Raw genomic sequence first — 20,177 nt, forward strand, 5'->3', positions numbered from 1 at the left:
TCCACTACGGGGGGGGGGGGGGGGGGGGGGGTTCTTCCTGGTCATCATGTGCAAATCATTCTCAGCAATTTCAGAGCAGTTGTGTGTATACGCATGAAGACAGTTAAAAAAAAAAAGTCAAAAGTATTAAGAAGGGAAGCTGATGGCACCACAGATTAAATCGATATTTAATGTAATTGATCAGAGGGTCATTTGAAAAAAAAAAAAATAACAGCAGAATATTCAACACATCACAAAGATTATTGATATGTGGTAGTTAACATACTGTTCTTAGCATACAATTATTTAAAGAGAACCCAGAAATATGTACCAGACTGATATAACACATATGGACGCTTCTGTGTCTGGGGAGAGAGGGACCGGCTTTAACTCCAAGTGTGACCCAGATTAGTGTGACAGTCTGTGGTGAGAGTTAAAACACAGACCTCTGTTTGCGGCACCATGAGGCACCAGCGGAGAGAGTGCTAATACCCTGAGCAAAACAAACAGATGCACACGTTACGATACGGACTGGGAAAGAGTCCAGGCATACAGTATACGATTCTGCCGTATTCCATGAGAATAATAGACAAGCTCAAAAACATTTTTACTGATGGGTTTCATGCCTCCAGAACCGCAGAAAGTCTCAGGTTGAGAGGGTTCAAGAATGAATCCCACGTATCCCACCTGCCACCAGTTAAAAGCACCTAATGCAGACAGTCCTCAATTTCACAGCACTCGCAAAAATAACTCTGCCGAGTACACGTGAAGCAAACAGCGAATCAGCGTGCGCCAGAGGAGGACGGAACTGGCTAAAGCTGAAGACAACTACAGAAGATCAGACTTCCTCTCAAGCAAATAACAGATGTCACTCTCCCGCCACCACACAAACATCAGAGGGGTCATTTTTCCAGGCATACGTGAACTACAGATCCTAGAAATGGAATTTCACAGCACAAAAAAGCAGCTACAGTATATTCCGGATTTTCCAGGAAAAGAAGAAATAATTTCAAATTCAAGAATTCTCAGTGTACTCTCAAAAATTACTGGATGAAGACATGGCTTTGCATGGGAGTAAGGAATTCTTGCATGAGATATACAGGTCTAAAAGGACTATTTGTGTGCGGATAATGCACGTGAACAGGCGGATATATATCTAAGAGTGCAGGCAGGCCATTGGAGGAGAGAACGTTCGACCAAGGTTGCTTATCAGTGTGAGCAACCTTCCTGGGCTTCAAGCAATAAAACTCATCTACTTTGATACAAAAACTAAGCTGATTTATTCTGTGAACATCTACCCAGGTGCAATCTCTCTCAACCAGGTCCTCGGCGACTGACAGATGGTCTACGTTTTTGCTCCGCAGCAAAAATGTGGACCGTCTGGGGGTCCCCATTTTTGCTCCGCAGCAAAAATGTGGACCGTCTGGGGGTCCCCAAGGACTGAGTAGAGAAACACTGATCTAGGTAGACAGCAGCTGTGACACAAATTAAAGGCTAGCCAATAGCCTTCATGACAAAATCCTAAAATAGGCACTACAATCAAACATTAGTGCAAAATGGTTAAACAAAACTGTTTCATGAAAGGTCTGTAAATATCCAGACCTGTTAAAAGTAGGTAGAATTACAGAATCTGAAAAAAGAGTTTGTTGAATAACAAAAAAATTGACAGTTTAGAAAGAAACGTTTGCCAATTGACATAGATGCTAATGACACCTCTGTATTCAATGTAATACTTTGATCCCAGAAGGCTTTGGGAGAAGCAGGCCTGACCCGTTACACGGAGACTTCATCAAAATGACACCCCTGTAAACTTTTCATAGGCTCATACACATTCTATTCACACGCATTTCTTATGTCAGATAAAACTATTTCACAGAGCATCATGCAATATTTTTTTTTTTTACAATACTATTTAAATAATGTTCAAACAATCGTTTGTTTCTTTACCAAAAGCTCCTATACCATTCCTTTCTCATTTAAGATTTGGTTTTGGGAATAACAGGGTTTAAAAGAACCACACTGAAATACAAACAGAAGCAAAGAAAAAATAAATCATACAAAACAGAGGGTTCAGAGGAGCAAGAGACTATGCTAGATCAAGCCGGGTTAGAGTTCATTGCTACTTCACTTGGAACCCAGGGTTAAGGGGAGCTGGGCATTAAAGCCAGTAAAGTTAGAGAGGAGGGGGTTAACACTGGTGAGCAATTGAGACAAAACAATGATTTAATCAAAATCCGAGGATGGTCAAGTACAACGAGAAACAGAAGCACATGTCTTCCAAGGAGGTACAGAGACTTGGTGAGACAGTGCTGGTAGCTGCTTCTCCATCCAGTTTGAAAGCAAGCAAACCCTGTCCAGGTCCCACAGTAACACGACAACGAACTCGCCACCACTTCTAATGACCTGAGTCAATCTTCAAGCGTACAAAATGCATATTGCGTTTGTTGCAGCTGACAAACTCTGTTCCTGTGCCCGGTGGGAAGCTGGGCATCCAGTGTGTCGGAATGACGGGGCAGGAGGACGAGGATCAAGGAGAGCCTGGACGTGGGTTGGCGCCCTCACAAGCGCTGTGTGAAGTTCTCTGGGAACACCCCCTTGACTTTGAGGTCCTTTTTCTTAAGCCAGTGTGCCTCCTTCACACCCATCAGCCAGCCATCATCCTGCAGACACAATGTTCAGAGCAGGTGACGCACAGCACGGTGAACCGTATAAAGACAGACAGCCAAATGGGGGATGCACTGACCTGATCCTCTGGGTTCTCATAGGACATCACCAGTACCACATCTCCAGCTTTCAGATCCAGCTCATCCCCATCGGTGGCTCCATAATCATGCATCACCTTGACCTATGAGCAAGTATTCTGAATTATCCAACCCTGGTACACGCTTTAATCCAATTAATTATTAATAACCCCCTCCAAAACAAATACAGAGTTTTGTTACTTCCAGTTTCTCAAAGGAGGAAGACAATGTTTGTTTTATGGTGAGTTACTGGCATTCGGGGAACCTTTTGTTAAGCTGTCAGGGAACAAGAACATATGAGTTAAGCTATCTTACTTTGTAGAGGAAGCCAGGTGGCATTTCGGCTTCATCTGAAGACCCGTTTGTGGTTCCAGACGCCTGCCACACAACCAGGTCCCAGCAGGCATCAGAAGAGCAAGAGACAAACAAACAAACAAACAATCTTACAGTCACCTTGAGGCAAAAACTTAAATTCAGCAGCTTTATGTAACACCTGCCAGTCTGTGTCTGGTCTCCTTTCAGACACAAATGCACTCGTGGGTCTTTATGTGTGTAGAAGTGCTGATGCAAGTATTCTGCCAGTGAGAGACAGAGCAAGCATTCATGTTCATGCTGTTTCTGACTGTCCACAACGTGCACAAATATAGCTGCAATTCTTTTTTTATTATTCTGGGAGAGACTAAAAATGTAACTAGCTTGCAGCTACTTAAGCCTCCTCCCTTCTGACCGACCAATGAGTCGTCTTCCCAGCACCAGTTACAGTACATGGCAAGTAGCCAATCACGTCACGCTACAGTAAAATTCTAAGACGCACCACCCTACCTGGCACCAGAAGCTATCAATTATGCATAAAAGCGTAAACAAAAAGGAAACATCCATTGACATACAAGTTCTACAATTGCCACTACCAGTCTACAGAATTTCACATGTCTACCTGCCAGCATTACAGCTCCTGTACAGTTTACTTAGGCTGCTACTGCACTTGCACTCTAGTACTGCTCTGCTATTGTTTCTCCTGCAGCAGTCTGCTCATCTGCCCCCAAAGCCTGATCCCCAGGGCTGTTCCAGTCTGCCGGCTCAGCGACAGCTGGGGACTCCTCCTCCAACTCTACCTTGGCACCACCACCACCATCATCATCATCATCATCATCATCCCAGCCTGCCTGTGCAAGCTGGGCACTGTCATGCCAACCCATCTGCGTATACAGGGAGGAGCAATCCCAATGTGAGCGTGTAGTCTGGCCTCTGTCGTCATGCCAGTCTGCACTGCCCCACTGCAGTGACTCCTCAGTGGCAGGGGCATGAGCGGGGGCCATTTTCTCAGGGCATTGTCAGTGTTTGGGAGGCAGAGGTCATGGGGGGCCAGGAGGGAGGCAAAGGGGGCCAGAGGTACACGGACAAAAGGGCCAAATATGGGAATGCAGGAAGGAGACATGAATACGGTTTAAGGTCACAAGCAGATTGAGAAAGCACTTTAACACTGATTCTGATCTAAATGCATATTTCTCCTAGGGGGCTATAAACCCCTACACTCAACTGTCAAGCCCAAACATTGGAAGTGGAGGAATGAGCCATAAAACATCGATAAGCTTAATGTCTTAAATCAAGCCTCTCCTGAGCTCAGTCTCAGAAGCAATCTGGATATTAAAAAAGATGAATTATAGAAGCCAGGACCCGAACACTTATGGGGAGGGGTACATTGGAAGGGACGAGGGGCCAGTGATGGGAGAAGTGTGTATTTGAGCTTTGTGGGAATAATCATACACTGTCAGTCACTGTTGTGTTTAACCCATTTTCATTAGTGAATTTTAGATCCCAGTGGGTTAGATTGACAGCACATGGTAAATCCCGCCCACTTGGTTTTTCCATTCACTACCAATTGAATGAATGAATTACTACTGGGGCAATCAGGATGTGCTTTTTAAGCGGAAGTCAGCCAATTAGGAAAAAGAGCACAGTTCTCAGTCTACTGATTCACGACATTTTCCAATTGGCAAAGGCAGAAGAAAAGCCAAAGATACTGTTACTCAAGCCAATGGAGTGCCCTGTCCAGATCCTGCTTACCTCCCACGTGTTACATGACATCGCCTTCCGTGAGGCAAGGAAGATAAGAAAATCACAGGTAAATAAGTAACGTCTCCCACCAAGACAACAAGCAGAAGTAAAACTCCTACTGATTTTGACTACACTCTGTAACCGAAAGTATTTGAGTACCTAATTAATTTTTGTATAAGGTACAAATGCTCAGCATAATAATAATCTGAACTGTACAGATTCAAAATCTATCACTGCTTTAATTTTTTTCCACTCAAATACTTAGGTATTATCCCCCCCCCCTCCAAGTACCTTTCCTAAAATGTCCTATTTGTCAACACATTTGGTAAACTTTGACCCCATGGAAGGTGCCTCTCTCTTGGTGGCTGGGAGTGCAACACGCAAACCGTGTTTGCTTACAGAAACATTAAACCTGAATAGGCAGCAGCCCAGCGAGGTCACCAGTCACGTCTGCTACTGTACTCCGAGACGCCTGTTAGTTAATCGTCCACATGCAGTGAGACTGAGTAAACAAATCGTTGCTGGAAGGCATTTCACGTTAAGATTTTACAACCGAGGACCACAACTGGAGGGAGTCCAAGATTAAATACTGGGGGGAAAAAGAAGAGTATTGCACTCTCTTATCATGCAATATATGGTGTAAAGTGGTGCCGCAGCAGAGCAATATTACATCATTTTCATTTTCCACAGAATATGGTGTCTTTAGCTTCCTGATTTCCCTACCAGAAGGGAAGACCCACCTGGGAGGATGGGGATGAGACCACACCCCCTGGGCTGACTGCAGGTAGTGTATCCAAATCCATATCAAGCAGATTACCCCCCCCAGAAGAATCACACTGCCATCGGAAGGAGAGAAGCCAGCTTTTACTGGAAAGCTGGTCTTGGAATTAGTATGAGGAGAGTGAGGTAAACTGGCTTAAAAGGGAGGTAGGAGCAGCTGTGAAATATACATTATGTGGTTATTAGACGGATTGACAGGGATACGGATGCTGTGGAGGAAGGCCAGAGAAATGGGAGGGGAATCTGAAGGTGCAGGGGTATAGGGTGGGAACCAAGAGGGGGCAGATGGGGGAACAATCAGGAGTGGTACGGATGAACCAGGGTAGGGTGGCGTATGCTGCAGTGGAAGACATGTAACTACCCAGGGGAGGTGGCCGTCTAACCTGTGAAGGGGAGGTTACATTAATCTCGGGCACGAGTGCGTCATCAAAGAAGTCGATGATGTTTTCCTGCTTCACATCTTTCGACGGGGTCACTTTGGGTGGTGGGGGTACCGGCGGCCCCGGCTTCAGCTGCGGTGCCCGCGAGCGTTCATGGACACACGAGAATGTGCACGACACATGCCAGTAGTAGAGGGAGACAGATAGCACAAAGTTATTAGCATGCCAGTTACATGCCACCACACCGTGCTGCAGTTAGTGTTAAATGCTATGTGACACTGAGTCTCATTGGGTTGAAAGTCCTCCTGAGCACAAGGGGGCAGCACAATGATGTCACTGCTTCTTGAGTCCACCGACACAAGCCAAAGACCAAGTCGCCCTCCTTCATATGTTTGTGTGCAAGTAGACACCCCAAACACTCTCACTTCTGGATGGGATCCAGACACTTTCCTTCACCCCCATCTCCACAGTGGCGAGAGACCTCTGAGAACAGGGCCTGTACCTTGGATGGAGACTTGGGGATGGGTGGTCCTGATCCTCGTGGAGAAAGGGTGTTATTGGTGCCTTCCTGTCTGTAGCCAATGAAAAAGCAGGAAAAAGAGAATCACTGACTGACTGGCACCTGCTCTTGCATGCACCTACCATGTGAGCAAATATAAGTGCTGATGGAAAATCAAAGATATCACCACCAGGGGGCAGCAAAGTAATGCAGCACACTCCCCCTACAGACAGGAGGTCAAGCTATACTTAAACTGAATCCCACCATGCCAAACCAAATAAAGTGTATTGATTACCATGCTAGGTCACTCATCTTAGCTCACTTGGTAATAAGAAAACCTCATTATACACCTGTAACCATGCATACTCACCTGGTGAAACACTAACTCATTCACAAGAAAACAACGCACATATTCTGATGAACTGAATGTTAATCTTTTCCCTGGGCCATGCAAATTCTATCCCCAGGGACTCCCGGTGTCATGCAAACCTTGTACGTCCACCCCCTAGCCAGAGCCCATCCCAGCAGCACAATGCACTCTCTCCCACTGCTGTTACCTCTTCCCAGTGGCTGTCGTCTTCAGACCCAGTTTACCTGCCTTTCTGTTGAAGGGTGCGGTTCGGTTTATTCTTAAATCATCAAGATCGACTCAGACCAAAAGAAATTCCAACCTCTTACACACCGTGAGGACTGTCTGAAAACATTTGTCATCTGAAATTTTCTTGAGTTACTTATATAAGTAATATATATAAGTCGATTTAGGGGTGAAAAAAAGGTGAAATACAATGAATATTTGTGGAAAACCAAACTGTACATAATAAATAATGCATAATGTATGGCAGATAGCTGTAAAAATAGATACAAATATATAATAAAGCAATATTATAGAATTCTAATCTACAATGAATATGCCATACTTATATCATGTATTAATGTTACATGGATATGTATGACAATTATTAAATGACAGATGATGAGGTGAGGTCTGAGGGCCTGTATTCAAATCTCCTTCATAGTTTAAGCTTACCCGGGCTGGTTCTGATCTTCCAGTTTGGTCATCACGTCATTTAGGTTCTGACTGAGCTACACACATGGAGAGAGAGAAAACCCATAACTACAGGAACTATGGTGCATTACAGTATACATGTATGTCAGCCTGACTGCAGTGAAAACAGGGAGCCGGGTGACGGAAAACTTGTACATTTTGTGGAAAACTGTGAGCCATCAAAAATTATCTTTTTATTATTATTACTACAAAATAATGCTTGCAGTGAAACAGACATTGAAAAAACGATGTGACCACTAATGTCTGTAAATACAGATTGTAACTAATCAACTAAGCTTTATGAGCAGCAGAGACACCCCCCCCCCCCCCCCCCCATTTTTATGTGTACTCAGATAAGTCTTCGCAGCAGATCATTTCTGATACTAAAGTAAACTGTTCTTGTTTGGTTTAAGGCAGTGTGTCCCAATCCAATTCTTGGGGATCCACATACGGTTCACATTTTTCTCCCTCCCAGCTCCCTGCCTGAAAGTCCACATTTTTGCTACCAGAGCTGTGGACTGTCCACAACGTGAACTATCTTTGGGTCCCCAAGGACTAGGCTGGGAAACACTGCGATTTCCATCTCGCGGCCGTGAGGTAACGACAAAGACACAAAAGAGGAACAATGCAAGATTTGACACCACTGATTTTGGGAAGGTCCCATGCACAGAATGACATCATCGGGGAGAAAGCCGTAAATATGCCTTTTGGCTGTGACATCACTCACCTTTCCCATTTCTCGGTGGAATTTTTCCTCCAGCCCTGCAACACTCTGGAATGTGTTAACATAGAAGCCAACACGACTGGGGAGAGAACACAGTGAGCGTTATCCCATGGAGTAAACAGACCACCAATCAATGTCTACCAAAGTCTGAAAATGACCTGCAACTCTCCCAGTCCATACCAGTTTATTGGAGGTGTGTCTCCATCTTTCTGGTCAATGAAGGACCAGATGTCATAATCCAAGCTATAGTACTAGTCTAAGTTTATTCTCAGATTCCAGAAGAACTAAGTCTTTCATTCTCCATATTTTGTCTTAATAGAATCTTAACTCCTTCTTTAACCCACTATGGTGAGAGAGACTAACTTCCATACGCCCTCCTTTTGGTGGGATCTATAGCCACATTGTGTAAATTGCAGAGGCTGATTGCTTTATCCCCCAGTTTAGGAGGGATTAGTCTGTCTTTTTGTTCCATGAGCTCACCTGTTCCACAGTGACGGAAGTTCCTCTTGCAGGTCTTCATTGATCTCCTCAAAGACCTTCTGAGCCCTTCCCAATTCGTCCTCTGCCTAGCAGTGTACATACACACACACACACACACGCAAACGATGTAGCCATGCGTGGACACGGTTCTCAGTTCCATGTGAAATGTTTATGAAATACCTGCAACATCTGCTCAGAAATTATGAGAAACTCTAAGACTGAACTAAAATTACTCCGTTATTAGTGACTGACATAACAGGTGATGCCATAATTTGATGTACCATTTCTATATAATTATTCGACTTTTCAGAAAATATGTTAAGACTGAGCAGGAAAGCACGTAAATTCAGATGCGGGGTGAGTCGTGAGTAGCGCAATGCTTCATCAGTCACCTGGTTTCTCGACAGGTTAGTTTGGGCAACGTGATGCGCAGACAGTATCCCCTGAGCCCAGCCTGGGGCAGCCTTCTCCAGGAGCGAGACCGGCTGCTCGTGCACAGAGTGACAGAATGAGCACGCAAAGAGTGTGAGGGGACGTGAGGTGGAGGAACAGAGAGGGAAAGACAAAAGCAGGACAAAGGGCTGTGATTAAGACACGGCCAACGTGTCAAACGGTCAACCTGGGCTGTCAGTGTTTCTGTTACGCTAAAATCATCGAGTCCAAAGAAGGCACAATGCAAACACACACGGCCATGCTCACACACATGTGTATATAAGTCAGTGCAACAGCAGAACGGGCCACTCTCCAGTTGCTGGTTAACTGCACACCACTGCCATGTCTGCAGACTTTCTACCCTTACTGTCACGAGAGAAGGGTACCAGTCATTTCTGTGCCATCATGACGGAGTCGCTCACTTTACTAGCATTACCTTGGCGATCTTGACTTCATCCTTCTTCTTCCCCTTCTGCAGGGAAGCAAAGTGGTGCCGTGCGCTGTCAAAATCCACCAGCTTCCTGTCTCGCTTGGCGATCCGTGCCTGAGTAGAGATTCGCGTTCAGCTTGGGTGCCACCGGGCACTGAAGGTTTAAGGGGTTGCAGCATTAGCACTCTGCCTACCTTAATGTCTGGGAACTGAGCCAGGTAGGTGTCCATAGAAATCAGGGCGTGATCCACCAGTTTCTGATGGAAGTCTGTCCATAGCAGATCAGTATCCTGCAACATTAAAGACCGTCATACACATGCATAATCACATGCAGCCCTCAGCATGACAAACAGATGTTCGCTTTTCTACTGTAAACCTACCCTTTGTCTCTCATAAAACCTGCAGTACAAAAGTCTACTAAAACAAACTGCTCCCACATTTTCAGAGCACCCAGCACTGCTCTGCATCCTGTTTACCTCCAATGTGTTATCCAGCTCCTTCTCTATCATCTCCTTCAGAGTGACAGGGATGAGGATTGAGTAAAGAATGAGAGACATGCGGTGATGAAGGACAGAACCATGCAAAATTAAATGACGGCTGACAGGAGAAAAGAAGAACCAACACAAATGTGTGCAAATGTCTGTGTGTGTGTTTTGGTACCTCTACAGTTTGACTTGAAGGACAAGGTAAAAAAATATTGCGGATTAAGTTTCTCAAAACTTAATCTACAGGGACGTTTCTGTGCTGACATAGACAAAGACACCTTATACCCATTTTCAAGCCACACAGACTCATGTTTTCTTCAGAGAACAGAGTTTTTCTGTTATAGTGTAACCAAAACTGAGTGTGAACAGGACCAACCTCAGCAATGGAGTCCATCTCGTCTTTGCCATACCAATCTGGTTCATACATGTCTGCCAAACACTCGTGCAAGCGTTTGGATGACTCGTGCATTGCTGTGGGCAAACGGAAAGAAGGAGACATCACTGAATGCCCAGACTATCGGGGCCAGGCAGACATTAAATTCAGACAGGAACAAGGACAAGAAGATACGGAGCAGCAATGTGAGGTCAAACCTTTTACTGCGGCGAGGTAAGCTTTCAGGTCCTTCTGCAGTTTGCTGCCCTCTACCTGAAAACAGAAGTCATGACACATCCATGGAACAGCAGATGACTTTGAGAGAAAGACAAAATGATTAAGCCTCACAGAGAGACAAAGTGGTTTGGACTGGTACACTGGCCCTCCTTAGCTCCCAAACGTTGCTTCCGCATTAAACATATAATTCAGACTCACATTTCTATAACAGTACAAAGACACAATGAGCCTCTAGTACCAAAGCAAGGAAGCCCAGGACACAAGGAAGGAGATACACACATGCACACAAACACTGAGGCCAATAGTAATAACAGCCTTCTAGATGTTAACGAGTTCCGGATTTATATAAGGATATGTAACATTATGTTCAGATTTCCATTTTAGTCAACTGGCACAGAACCTCACTGCTGACAGAGGGAGGGGGGGGGGCGATCTGGGGATCTGGAAGGCTGCCTCATAATGGGAGGGGTCTCAGGCAAGAATGGCAAGACTCTCACCAGCTGCTTGTTGAAGTTGATCACACCCTCCTCAAATTGCACGTCCTTCGTCTCGTCTGCCTTTCCCAGCTTCTGCAGGACCTGAAAGAGGGCAGAACAAAGCAAAACAAAATTAACAGCCACAGTCAATATTGTTTAAACCAACAATGCAAAGTAACAGAAGTACTGTCAAAATACAGGAAAAACAACCTGGGGTATGCAGGATAAACCCAGCAAAGAGGAATAACTGCTAAAATATGCCATCTAAACACAAACTAATAAAAACCAAATCATGTGAAGGAACATAAATCAATAGCACACATTTATTAAGCTAACCATTATGTTAGCTTCAAAGATCAAAATATACTGGACAGAGGGATTTACTTCCAAAATCACCTTAAACTTGCCCTTAGAGAAACCTGCCTCCAGGAAGACTGGGGCCCTCTACAGGTGACAGCACAGACTAGGGCTGTCACATTTTTCAAAAATCAAGTCCCGTAAATCCTTCGAATATATTCGAATACCCGTGACCCCGCCCCAAAAAACCCGACGCATTCTTTTCAGTATTTTATTAACAGCCCGTAAAACGTCACATTTGTATAATGCCCCAAAGAGGACAAGGTCGGTAAATATTTTGAGATTTACAAATAACTGCATTCCTAATGACTGTACTGTGTCCGTTTAAGTGCAAAAAGAATTAATAGACTAATAAGTATATAATACCAAACGATGCAGACATGTCCAGTTAAGTGTGCTTTAAGCAATAAACTATGGAGGACAATGCACACCATGTACCTTTCATACATGTGGTTCACCGTAAAGAAATCCGGAAAACAATTGTGTGTTTCTTGCTTTTCTTGAAAGATATTACACCAGAAAACTGAATATAAATTAACTTTACCGCGGTGTCATAGTTAGAGTTTAAACCGGAGCCCACTTTCGGGTATACCTGCCTGATATTCTCACTTGACAATGTATGTGGGGATATGCGGATCTATATTGAAATGTTCCAGAGAGTGGCCTGACCTTCCAAACACCTCGGTAAAGTTAGCTTTATATGCTTGTTTTCTGGTTGTAATATCTTTCAATTTTTAATTTTTTAAAAATATATATTTCAGTGTTTGTGCGCGCACTTCACGTTCAATAGCCCAGCTATTTTGCTTAAAGTCACTGGCGGTGAATAGACACAGTGCAATTATTAATAAATACGTATAAAGACATACTATTAAAGTTACATGGTGTACACTGATAGTAGTTCAATGCTTAAAGTACACTTTACAGGACATATCTGTATTATTTCCCTTAGCAAAAAGTAGTACACTTGAAGTTCATGTTATTAAGTATGCTTGAGTATAGCACATATACTACGGACCATGTACTTGTAATGTACTAGAAAGTATACCAATTTAATACTTCTTCTGACTAAATTGGAATATTTTTAAGTTTATAAAAGTATACTTTAAGTATATTTGTAAAGTATACAAGTACACTCATCTATATACTACTACTAGGTATATACTTCTACTCCACATTTAAATTTATTGAAGTACACTTGACGTATACTTTTATAAACTTAGAATTACTAAAACTAAAAAAATATATATTTTTTAGTTCTCCTACAAGTACTCAAAGTACTTCACAATACATACTCACCCATCCACACGCCGGTGGAGGAGGCTGCCTGCACACCGGGAGCAATTTGGGGTTCAGTGTCTTGCTCAAGGACACTTTGATGGGGTCAGGAGGAACCAGGGCTCGAACCGGCAGCTCACTGGTTGCCAAACAATAGCACTACTTCCTGCGCCACCATTTCACTTCTTGTAAGTTTGCTTAGCATATTACTTGGAGCATACTATGTATATACTTGAAATACTTAAAGTATTCTTAAATTTAACTCATACTGTATGTACAATAGACTGCAATGTATTTACAAAATCACAAGACAGAATGTTGAGAAGTATATTAAAGTATAAATGTAAGTATTAATGCACTTTGTCTTAGACTTTTCTTTATATTTAGTATAAGTCAAGAATAGCATAATGAAGTATACTTAAGTATATAAAATATAATATATAAAAAGTAAACTTCAAGTACACTGCCTCAGTTTTTAGTATAAAATAAGTATACTCGTAGTACACTTGAATAAACTACTGTTTGCTAAGGGTTAGCTTTATCCTAGCAAGTGGGTAAGTACACAGGTATCGCAAAAGTATTGCGAGGGAACACAAAACTATTTAAAAAAATATTTTCCCACCCTGACCTTTTAGGGGCTCCGCAGACGGCAAACAAGATTACAAGAAACAGGCTAATGTGCGTATGGGCTACAGTGACACTTAAAATTCGATTGGGTTAATTTTTCACATTATGTTCGAACGGATGCTTGACTATCGGTTAAAAAGTGACGGCCTTAGCCCAGGCATGGAGCACACATCCTGCCAGGGAATCCTACTGAGAAAATCCACTTATATCCCCAACAGTCAATTACTGACTGATGGGCAACCCTATTTTAATAAAAGCAAAATAAATTTAACTGGAATTCTTTAAGGAAACCAATAACGCCTAACATCACATGAGCATGACCCTTATTTATTATTTATCTGTAAATGACTAGATGCCTGATGTAAGCACACACTGTACATCCTTCGGTACGGTCTTACACACCAAGCTAATCATGAGGTGCGTACAATGGAATAGGCCTTCATATGCCCAGAAGACGTACCAGGAAGTCAAAACTTCAGTTTAATTATAAAATGCAAGAATGTGTTTTCATTCCAAAGCTCTATTACTCGGTGACATTAAAGAGCAAAGTGGACATGAGAATGCCAGAAGCATTAAGCATTGACCAGGTCAGGTTTTATCTGATCACCACGCTCAGGCATAAGGCTCCAGAACCCAACCCAACACCAATTACTGCTCCCCAGTCCTCATTAAAAGAAGCAAATATGGCCTTATACTTATTCTTGTCTTCGCATATAAACTGGGACAGAAAAATGAGAAAAGGGCCAGCAAGGCAACAGAACTACTCACTGGACTTAAGACAATGGATTAATAACCGGTTTCAGACCCAGAAGGGGTTCTGCTGTGTGATATACTAGAAATGCTTCAAGAATAAAATGCAGTTGTATAACTTGTGTCTCACTTTAAAATATATATGTGCCACCAGAGCAATGGAACATTACTGTGAGAGTGGCAGATATATATAGGCATGATACATTTGGCTCAGAGTACAAACACAATTTCTTAAACAAATAATTTATCTGAGAGAACAAGTCAACAGGATCTGCTGCAGAGGAAGCAACTGCCAATAATGATAGGGGCTCACGAACATGCATTTACATGGGGGCAAAGGTCAGAGCTCAAACAGAAATAAAAGTCTTTGATCCATGAGAGGCCTCTGTGAGACAGTTCCTAAGGTATGAGGCTTATCAAGTTGCCCATTTTAAAATATTTTTGCTCATTAAAAAGCAAGGTTACTGTTACACTTATCTTCACATTTTATTTAACCCCATTTCTGATGATAATATCCATGATGTCCATGTTAAAAGGCTTTAGGCACCATAATTAACCAATAATCATGGAAAGAAGGCAGCAGATAATTGCAGAGGTATTAGCTGGAAGATCTCACAGTGCTTATTGGCTGGAGATCCAATAAAAATCACCATGACCTCCACAGGTATCTTCCCCTCCAGCTCCAAACACAGCACAGATATCAGAGACAAAATCCATCAGGTGAACAGCCATTGCTCCTACATCTGCACATATACTACATGTTTACCATTTTGCCTTTTTTCGCACTAATTTTATTGGCTCAAGTTCTACAGAAATTAAACATGATTTGGGTAAAAGGAAGAACTATGGGAGTAAAAGGTGGGAGCCGTGAATAACAGTTTAGAAAGATATAGAAATATACCATGACATCAGCATATTAAAAATGCCACTGCAATAAATTTCACTTGTACCCACACACAACCCCAAACTCTCATGTATTTCATTCATAACAGCACACCGCCCAATCAAGGACACTTATAGCTCATTTCCCCCAACATGGCACCCACATTGTCCAGAGGGTAAGAGGAATGGTAGAAACCAGATCCCAAAACTGTCCGGCACATTCCACCCTCAGCTGCTGCAGAGCAATTCACTCCTCTGCTTACTATTTACATCTTCTTGTTTTTTTTTTTTTCCCCAGTGATATTTGTGGACATTTGTTTAGCGATGATAATTAGCAAAGGTAATCAGCTCTGCTCAGAGCAATAAAGTGAGTGTAAAGGGGCAGCCTTTTCTCCAACAATGCATTCAGCTCACATATGCATTCAACTATTTATTTACCGGGTAACAGTAATGCTAAGAATGGTCTCAATTACCAACCGGGTTTGGAACTTTAATGGCCAAAGCGAGGAGAGATAAAAGGCCACACAGGGTGGGGGTTAGTCTCCGGAGCCAGCCAGTGTCACCGTGTTTGTTTTCTAGGAGACCAAGCTTAACTTCTGCTCAGTGGTGTTCAATTTCAGTCTTGAACCAAAAATACCGCAGGCCAGTGGCATGATTACCACACACCAAAGTTCACGGGGATTAGCCAGTGGGATGCAGGCTGCAATCTATTCATAGGTGCCCAGCCATATCCCACTGAGGGACTTTGCAGGGGAAGACAGGTGTGGAAATGGACCTATTGCTGGACTGGCCTTAAAAATTTTGCAAATGGAGGGGGTGGAGTTAAGTAGTACAGGGGTGTGGGGGGAGGGGGCATCAGAACCACGAATAGCTTCAACAGGGTCGATCAGAAGGTGAGCTGTTCAGACCCAGGCAGCTCCTACAGTCCACACGCCGTCCTCCCTGCGGACACACGAGCAGACCACCTGCCACCAGGTCTAGTTTAGCCTGCCACGTGCGAGAGTGGCCTGACCTTCCACGCAGAAGGTTTAATCAGCTTTGTGCGCAGAATTCCTCCTTTAGGATGCCTAGCTAATAGCACCTGTCTGTATGCATTCGCACACTACAGACATGTCTGGAAAAGAAAAAAAATATCTGTGGACTTAGGAAAAGACATCATTTTGTACCTTCGTGTATTGGGTGTTCAGACCAATAATAATGAGAAAATACTTAGCTGGAAAACCAAAAAGGATTAGAATGGTTAGGGAGGGAAGTGACGCAGAAGTTAAAGTACTTTAAGAAAGAATATATAAAAACACAGTCGTAAGAGTTTTGTTTTGGTAAAGCTGTGCTGAATCAAGCAGGGAAAGCATCTCCAAAAAGCTGGCTGGCTGGAATGGGAATGTCTGCAGACTGGTTCCCGGTGACTTGCAGCTGTTCCTCAATTTGTGCTTGTGTTCTCTACCGAATGGGGTCTCTGGCTGGGTGAAGCGGAAATAAATCCAACCTACCATTAAACAGCCAGAAACTCAGCTGAGGATCCATATAAAATAAAGGTGCAGAAACAGACAGACCCACATATCTGGCAGAAATGTGTGTGTTTGTGTGTGTGTTGTCAGATCTTTACAATAGCAAGAATTGTCCTGAATTTCCCCATGCAAGCTTATAAAACATATACAGAGAGATTTCTTGTGTCTCCTGTGTTTGAAAATTTTTATGGAGTTCTTGTTAACACAATAACCTCATATATGATAAAATATTATAAAATATTATAAAGGTGTACATTACCCATAAGATATCCATACCCAAGTATTAGATTGAGCCTGTAGATGAAGACTAAACTCTTAAATCCACATAGAATGACACAGGTCATCCAAGTCAAAATACAACAAAGGTACACACTTGAAATGCGTTTTTTCCTGAAAAATTTGTTAAATATGAAAACACATTCGAAACCTACGAAGAGAAACGTCACGAAAATAATAAAAAAAACAAGAATGATACTAACATGGCTATGCCCAGTGGTTGCTTAAAGAAACAATGTATATCTCTGGGAGAGTCCTAAGGGCTGTTAAAATACTCAAATCACAGCTTCATCTGAAAATGCACATCTTGCGTGAAGTCGCTGTCAAACGTGACTCACGCTTCCTGTCAATGATAGCTCTGGGAGGAATAATTGCTGGTCAAAGGAAAGATCTGCATAAACATTTTATGCCCTCAGGGGAATGACACTAGGACTGGAAATAAACCTGTTCGCAAAACACTCCACATTCTGCGTGTATACAGCTCTTCAGATGACATGTAACACTGCAATGGAAATGGATCACTGAATCACAAACTTAACAATTAGAGGAAAATGCAAGTTGGAGTACTACCATATCAATTTATCTGTTTACTCATATTAGCAATTCTTAATAGCAGATCGTTACAAAACACCGCAATCCCCCACTGCATACACTGACACTCACCTAAAGAGAGGTGACAATACGGACAAACGCTAATATCTTAAACCTCCGACATTCAGCTGGTTTCCCAGCTAGGCTGGCCGCCGATAATAAAAATGCGTTGGATTAATTGCGCTGATAACGTCCATCGTCCACTTCTTACCTTTTCTTGGGCTCGTGTTATTTTTTTCTGCACATTACTGGCCAATTTCCCTGCGGTAACCCCTTTACTCATCTCAGCCATCTTGTTTTCTTAGCGGTTTCGGACGTCCTGGGATCAGATAAGTATGTCGAAGTAGCGGTACGTGCACAGGAGGAATAAAACACGAATAAAAACAGAAGGGATAATCCTGTGTGCAACACCGGATTACTAACCCCCCCTAAAGCGAAACAGCGCTTTCTGATCGACCTGAGTCTGCAGTACTGCAGGCACTTACAGTTAGACGTTATACGGTAACTGCACTACATGAAATTAATATTACATCTTATAATAATACATCGTATGTAAATATAGATAAAACCAAGTGCAGGTCTTGCCAGTGCATTCCGCTTGAAGCATCAATTCATTGAAGCACAGGAAATGTCTGCCTGAAATAAACCCGTTCAGTTTCCCATCATTGGACAGCTTGTTGGACGGCCTCTTAAAGAAACAGGTGACACTGTTTTATGTGGACAGCTTGCCTTAATGTCAATAAGAGCAATAGTTAAATAGACCTAGCTGGCGTTAATAGAATAAAAATAACAGTCAACAGTGACAAATATACGCAAATATACAGAGGGTGCTGATCAAAGTGCTTCAGGTGAGGGGCTGATTGTCTAACCGAAGTATGCAGGCGTCTACACACCTTCATTGTACTAGTCCTTAGTTTTCAGAGCTAAAATAGAGCAATTAAAGCAACAAGGTAATAAAAAGTCTGAAAAGATTGGACACCCCTGTATTACGGTAATTCTCACCAAAGCCTGGTTTCGAAAATTTGAAATACAGTAAAATCCCGTTATAGTGGACTCGTTTATAACAAAATATTGGCTATAACGGACGAGGTCCGCTGGTCCCGGCCGTGCGCCTTTACGAACATGTTGAAAAAACATCGGATATAGCGGACTCACATGTAACGGAATTTCGCTTATAACGGACAAACAGTTCGGTCCCTAGGGCGCTTTTGATATCCAGCGCAGATAAGTAGTCGGGATTATTAATAGTCACGCATCTGGTCAGGTAAAGTTGGATGACTACATGTACAACATAATAATCTATACCAGAAGTGTGTCTGCTGGGGTGTGGCATGAGTAAATGGCTGTAGTCCTGTAGTTCTGGGCATACAGCAACTCTGGATATAACGGACTTTAGATATAGCATGCTGTTTTGCCATATCCCTTGAAGTCCGTTATAACGGTTTTTTTGTTAGAAATCCGTTAGAATCCATTTATAGTGATCACGTCTATCTGGGTGAAACTGATCGCTATTATCGGATGATTGTTATAACCGACTTTTTTCATTTATCTTTATGTCTCCGGCAGAATACCATCGAATTGACATTTATATATTTATTACGGGACGGCATGGTGGTGCGGTGGTTAGCACTGTTGCCTCACACCTCTGGGTTCCAGGTTCAAGTCTCCGCCTGGGTCACATGTGTGTGGAGTTTGCATGTTCTCCCCATGTCGTCGTGGTGTGTGAGTGTGTCCTGCGATGGGCTGGCCCCCCCATCCTGGGTTGTTCCCTCCCTCGTGCCCTTTGTTTCTGGGATAGGCTCTGGACCCCCGCGACCCAGTAGGATAAGCAGTTTGGAAAATGGATGGATGGATAGATGATTTCTGTCATTACCGCAACATTTTCTGGAATCTACAACCTAGTATTTTTCCTGTTTCACTAAAACATATGTTTGAAATAATGTGGCAAACGTGAAGGAACACAGCATATCATCTACACATGCATTTATAAGCAAACTACTCAACATTAAATGGACACCTTTGCGGTAATGATACAGAGGTTTCAGAAATGAGGTTGATGGTTTCATGAGAATCACCCATTAAATGACAATTTTTATTATTATTATTATTATTATTATTATTTACAAAAGCAAGAATCTGTACAGGATGTCAAATCCAGATGCAAAATATGGTTTCTCCAGTACCGCTGGCAGTTAGAATCTTCTGATTTCGTTTTTGAACTTTTGTCCCGTGGTGCAAAGCCCCCCTAAAATAGGCCTATCGATGCTCCTGGTTACCATCTTAAGTGCTGCAAAGAATACATCTTTCAGAAATTGCTCCATGCCACAAACCGTTAGACAAATACACCCTTAAACCGGGAAGAAGAATATTTAGGTAAATATTCATATGTACTTTGTGAATTACTTATATAAGTATTTTCTATAATGGTGATTGAATGCCACCCTGTAGTATTACACTCTTAGGGTAAAAAATGGGTAAAAATGTATACCTTTGCTTGTCACTGGGGCTGTACCCTCAAGGGTCTGCCAATTGTACCCTTAGCTGTAGGTAATTGTACCTTTTAAGGTACAAAAATGGACTCTGAGGAACATTTCAATAATACATTAATGCTGTTTGTACCTTTAGGGTGTTCCTCAGAGTCCATTTCTGTACCATAAAATGTACAATTATGAGGGTGCAGCCCCATTGAGAAGCAAATTTTTTTACCCTTTTTTCTGAGAGGGTATTTACTCATTATAATTATGTTATGACGGAGACCGTCATTTTTTTTGTAAATAGGTTACCACCTTTGGGTT

At 42.6% G+C, this 20,177-nt stretch overlaps 1 protein-coding gene across 9 annotated transcripts; it reads right to left on the minus strand.

The window, feature by feature from the left end:
• Positions 1-140: 140 nt before the first annotated feature.
• LOC125745372 (myc box-dependent-interacting protein 1) lies at positions 141-18,321 on the minus strand. Of its 9 annotated transcripts, none has more exons than XM_049018167.1 (18): positions 18,276-18,321; positions 11,138-11,218; positions 10,622-10,676; positions 10,407-10,501; positions 9,740-9,835; positions 9,552-9,659; positions 9,076-9,168; positions 8,684-8,769; positions 8,207-8,282; positions 7,462-7,517; positions 6,992-7,036; positions 6,438-6,507; positions 5,939-6,067; positions 5,516-5,611; positions 4,785-4,808; positions 3,036-3,098; positions 2,723-2,824; positions 141-2,639 (listed from the first exon to the last, which is right to left on the minus strand). In XM_049018167.1, exons 1-18 carry the CDS (start codon positions 18,279-18,281, stop codon positions 2,538-2,540), a joined length of 1,383 nt encoding a protein of 460 aa, XP_048874124.1. In that variant the 5' UTR covers positions 18,282-18,321; the 3' UTR covers positions 141-2,537. The 9 variants fall into 9 exon arrangements, with proteins under 9 accessions (XP_048874124.1, XP_048874104.1, XP_048874115.1 ...); XM_049018147.1 differs by lacking the exon at positions 18,276-18,321 and adding an exon at positions 17,594-18,044; XM_049018158.1 differs by lacking the exons at positions 6,992-7,036; positions 18,276-18,321 and adding an exon at positions 17,594-18,044.
• Positions 18,322-20,177: the final 1,856 nt, after the last annotated feature.

The sequence above is a fragment of the Brienomyrus brachyistius genome, chromosome 1 (genome assembly GCF_023856365.1).
Source record: "Brienomyrus brachyistius isolate T26 chromosome 1, BBRACH_0.4, whole genome shotgun sequence".
Lineage (NCBI taxonomy): Eukaryota > Metazoa > Chordata > Actinopteri > Osteoglossiformes > Mormyridae > Brienomyrus > Brienomyrus brachyistius.

What these genes read in the sequence shown, in the direction of transcription:
- LOC125745372 (XM_049018147.1), bottom strand. Translation starts at nt 17,674, where the DNA reads ATGGCTGAGATGAGTAAAGGGGTTACCGCAGGGAAATTGGCCAGTAAT. An exon ending in TAACACGAGCCCAAGAAAAG is followed by an intron (nt 11,219 to 17,593) that starts GTAAGAAGTGGA and finishes GCCCTCTTTCAG; the next exon opens with GTCCTGCAGAAGCTGGGAAA. An exon ending in ATGAGAACCCAGAGGATCAG is followed by an intron (nt 2,640 to 2,722) that starts GTCAGTGCATCC and finishes TTGTGTCTGCAG; the next exon opens with GATGATGGCTGGCTGATGGG.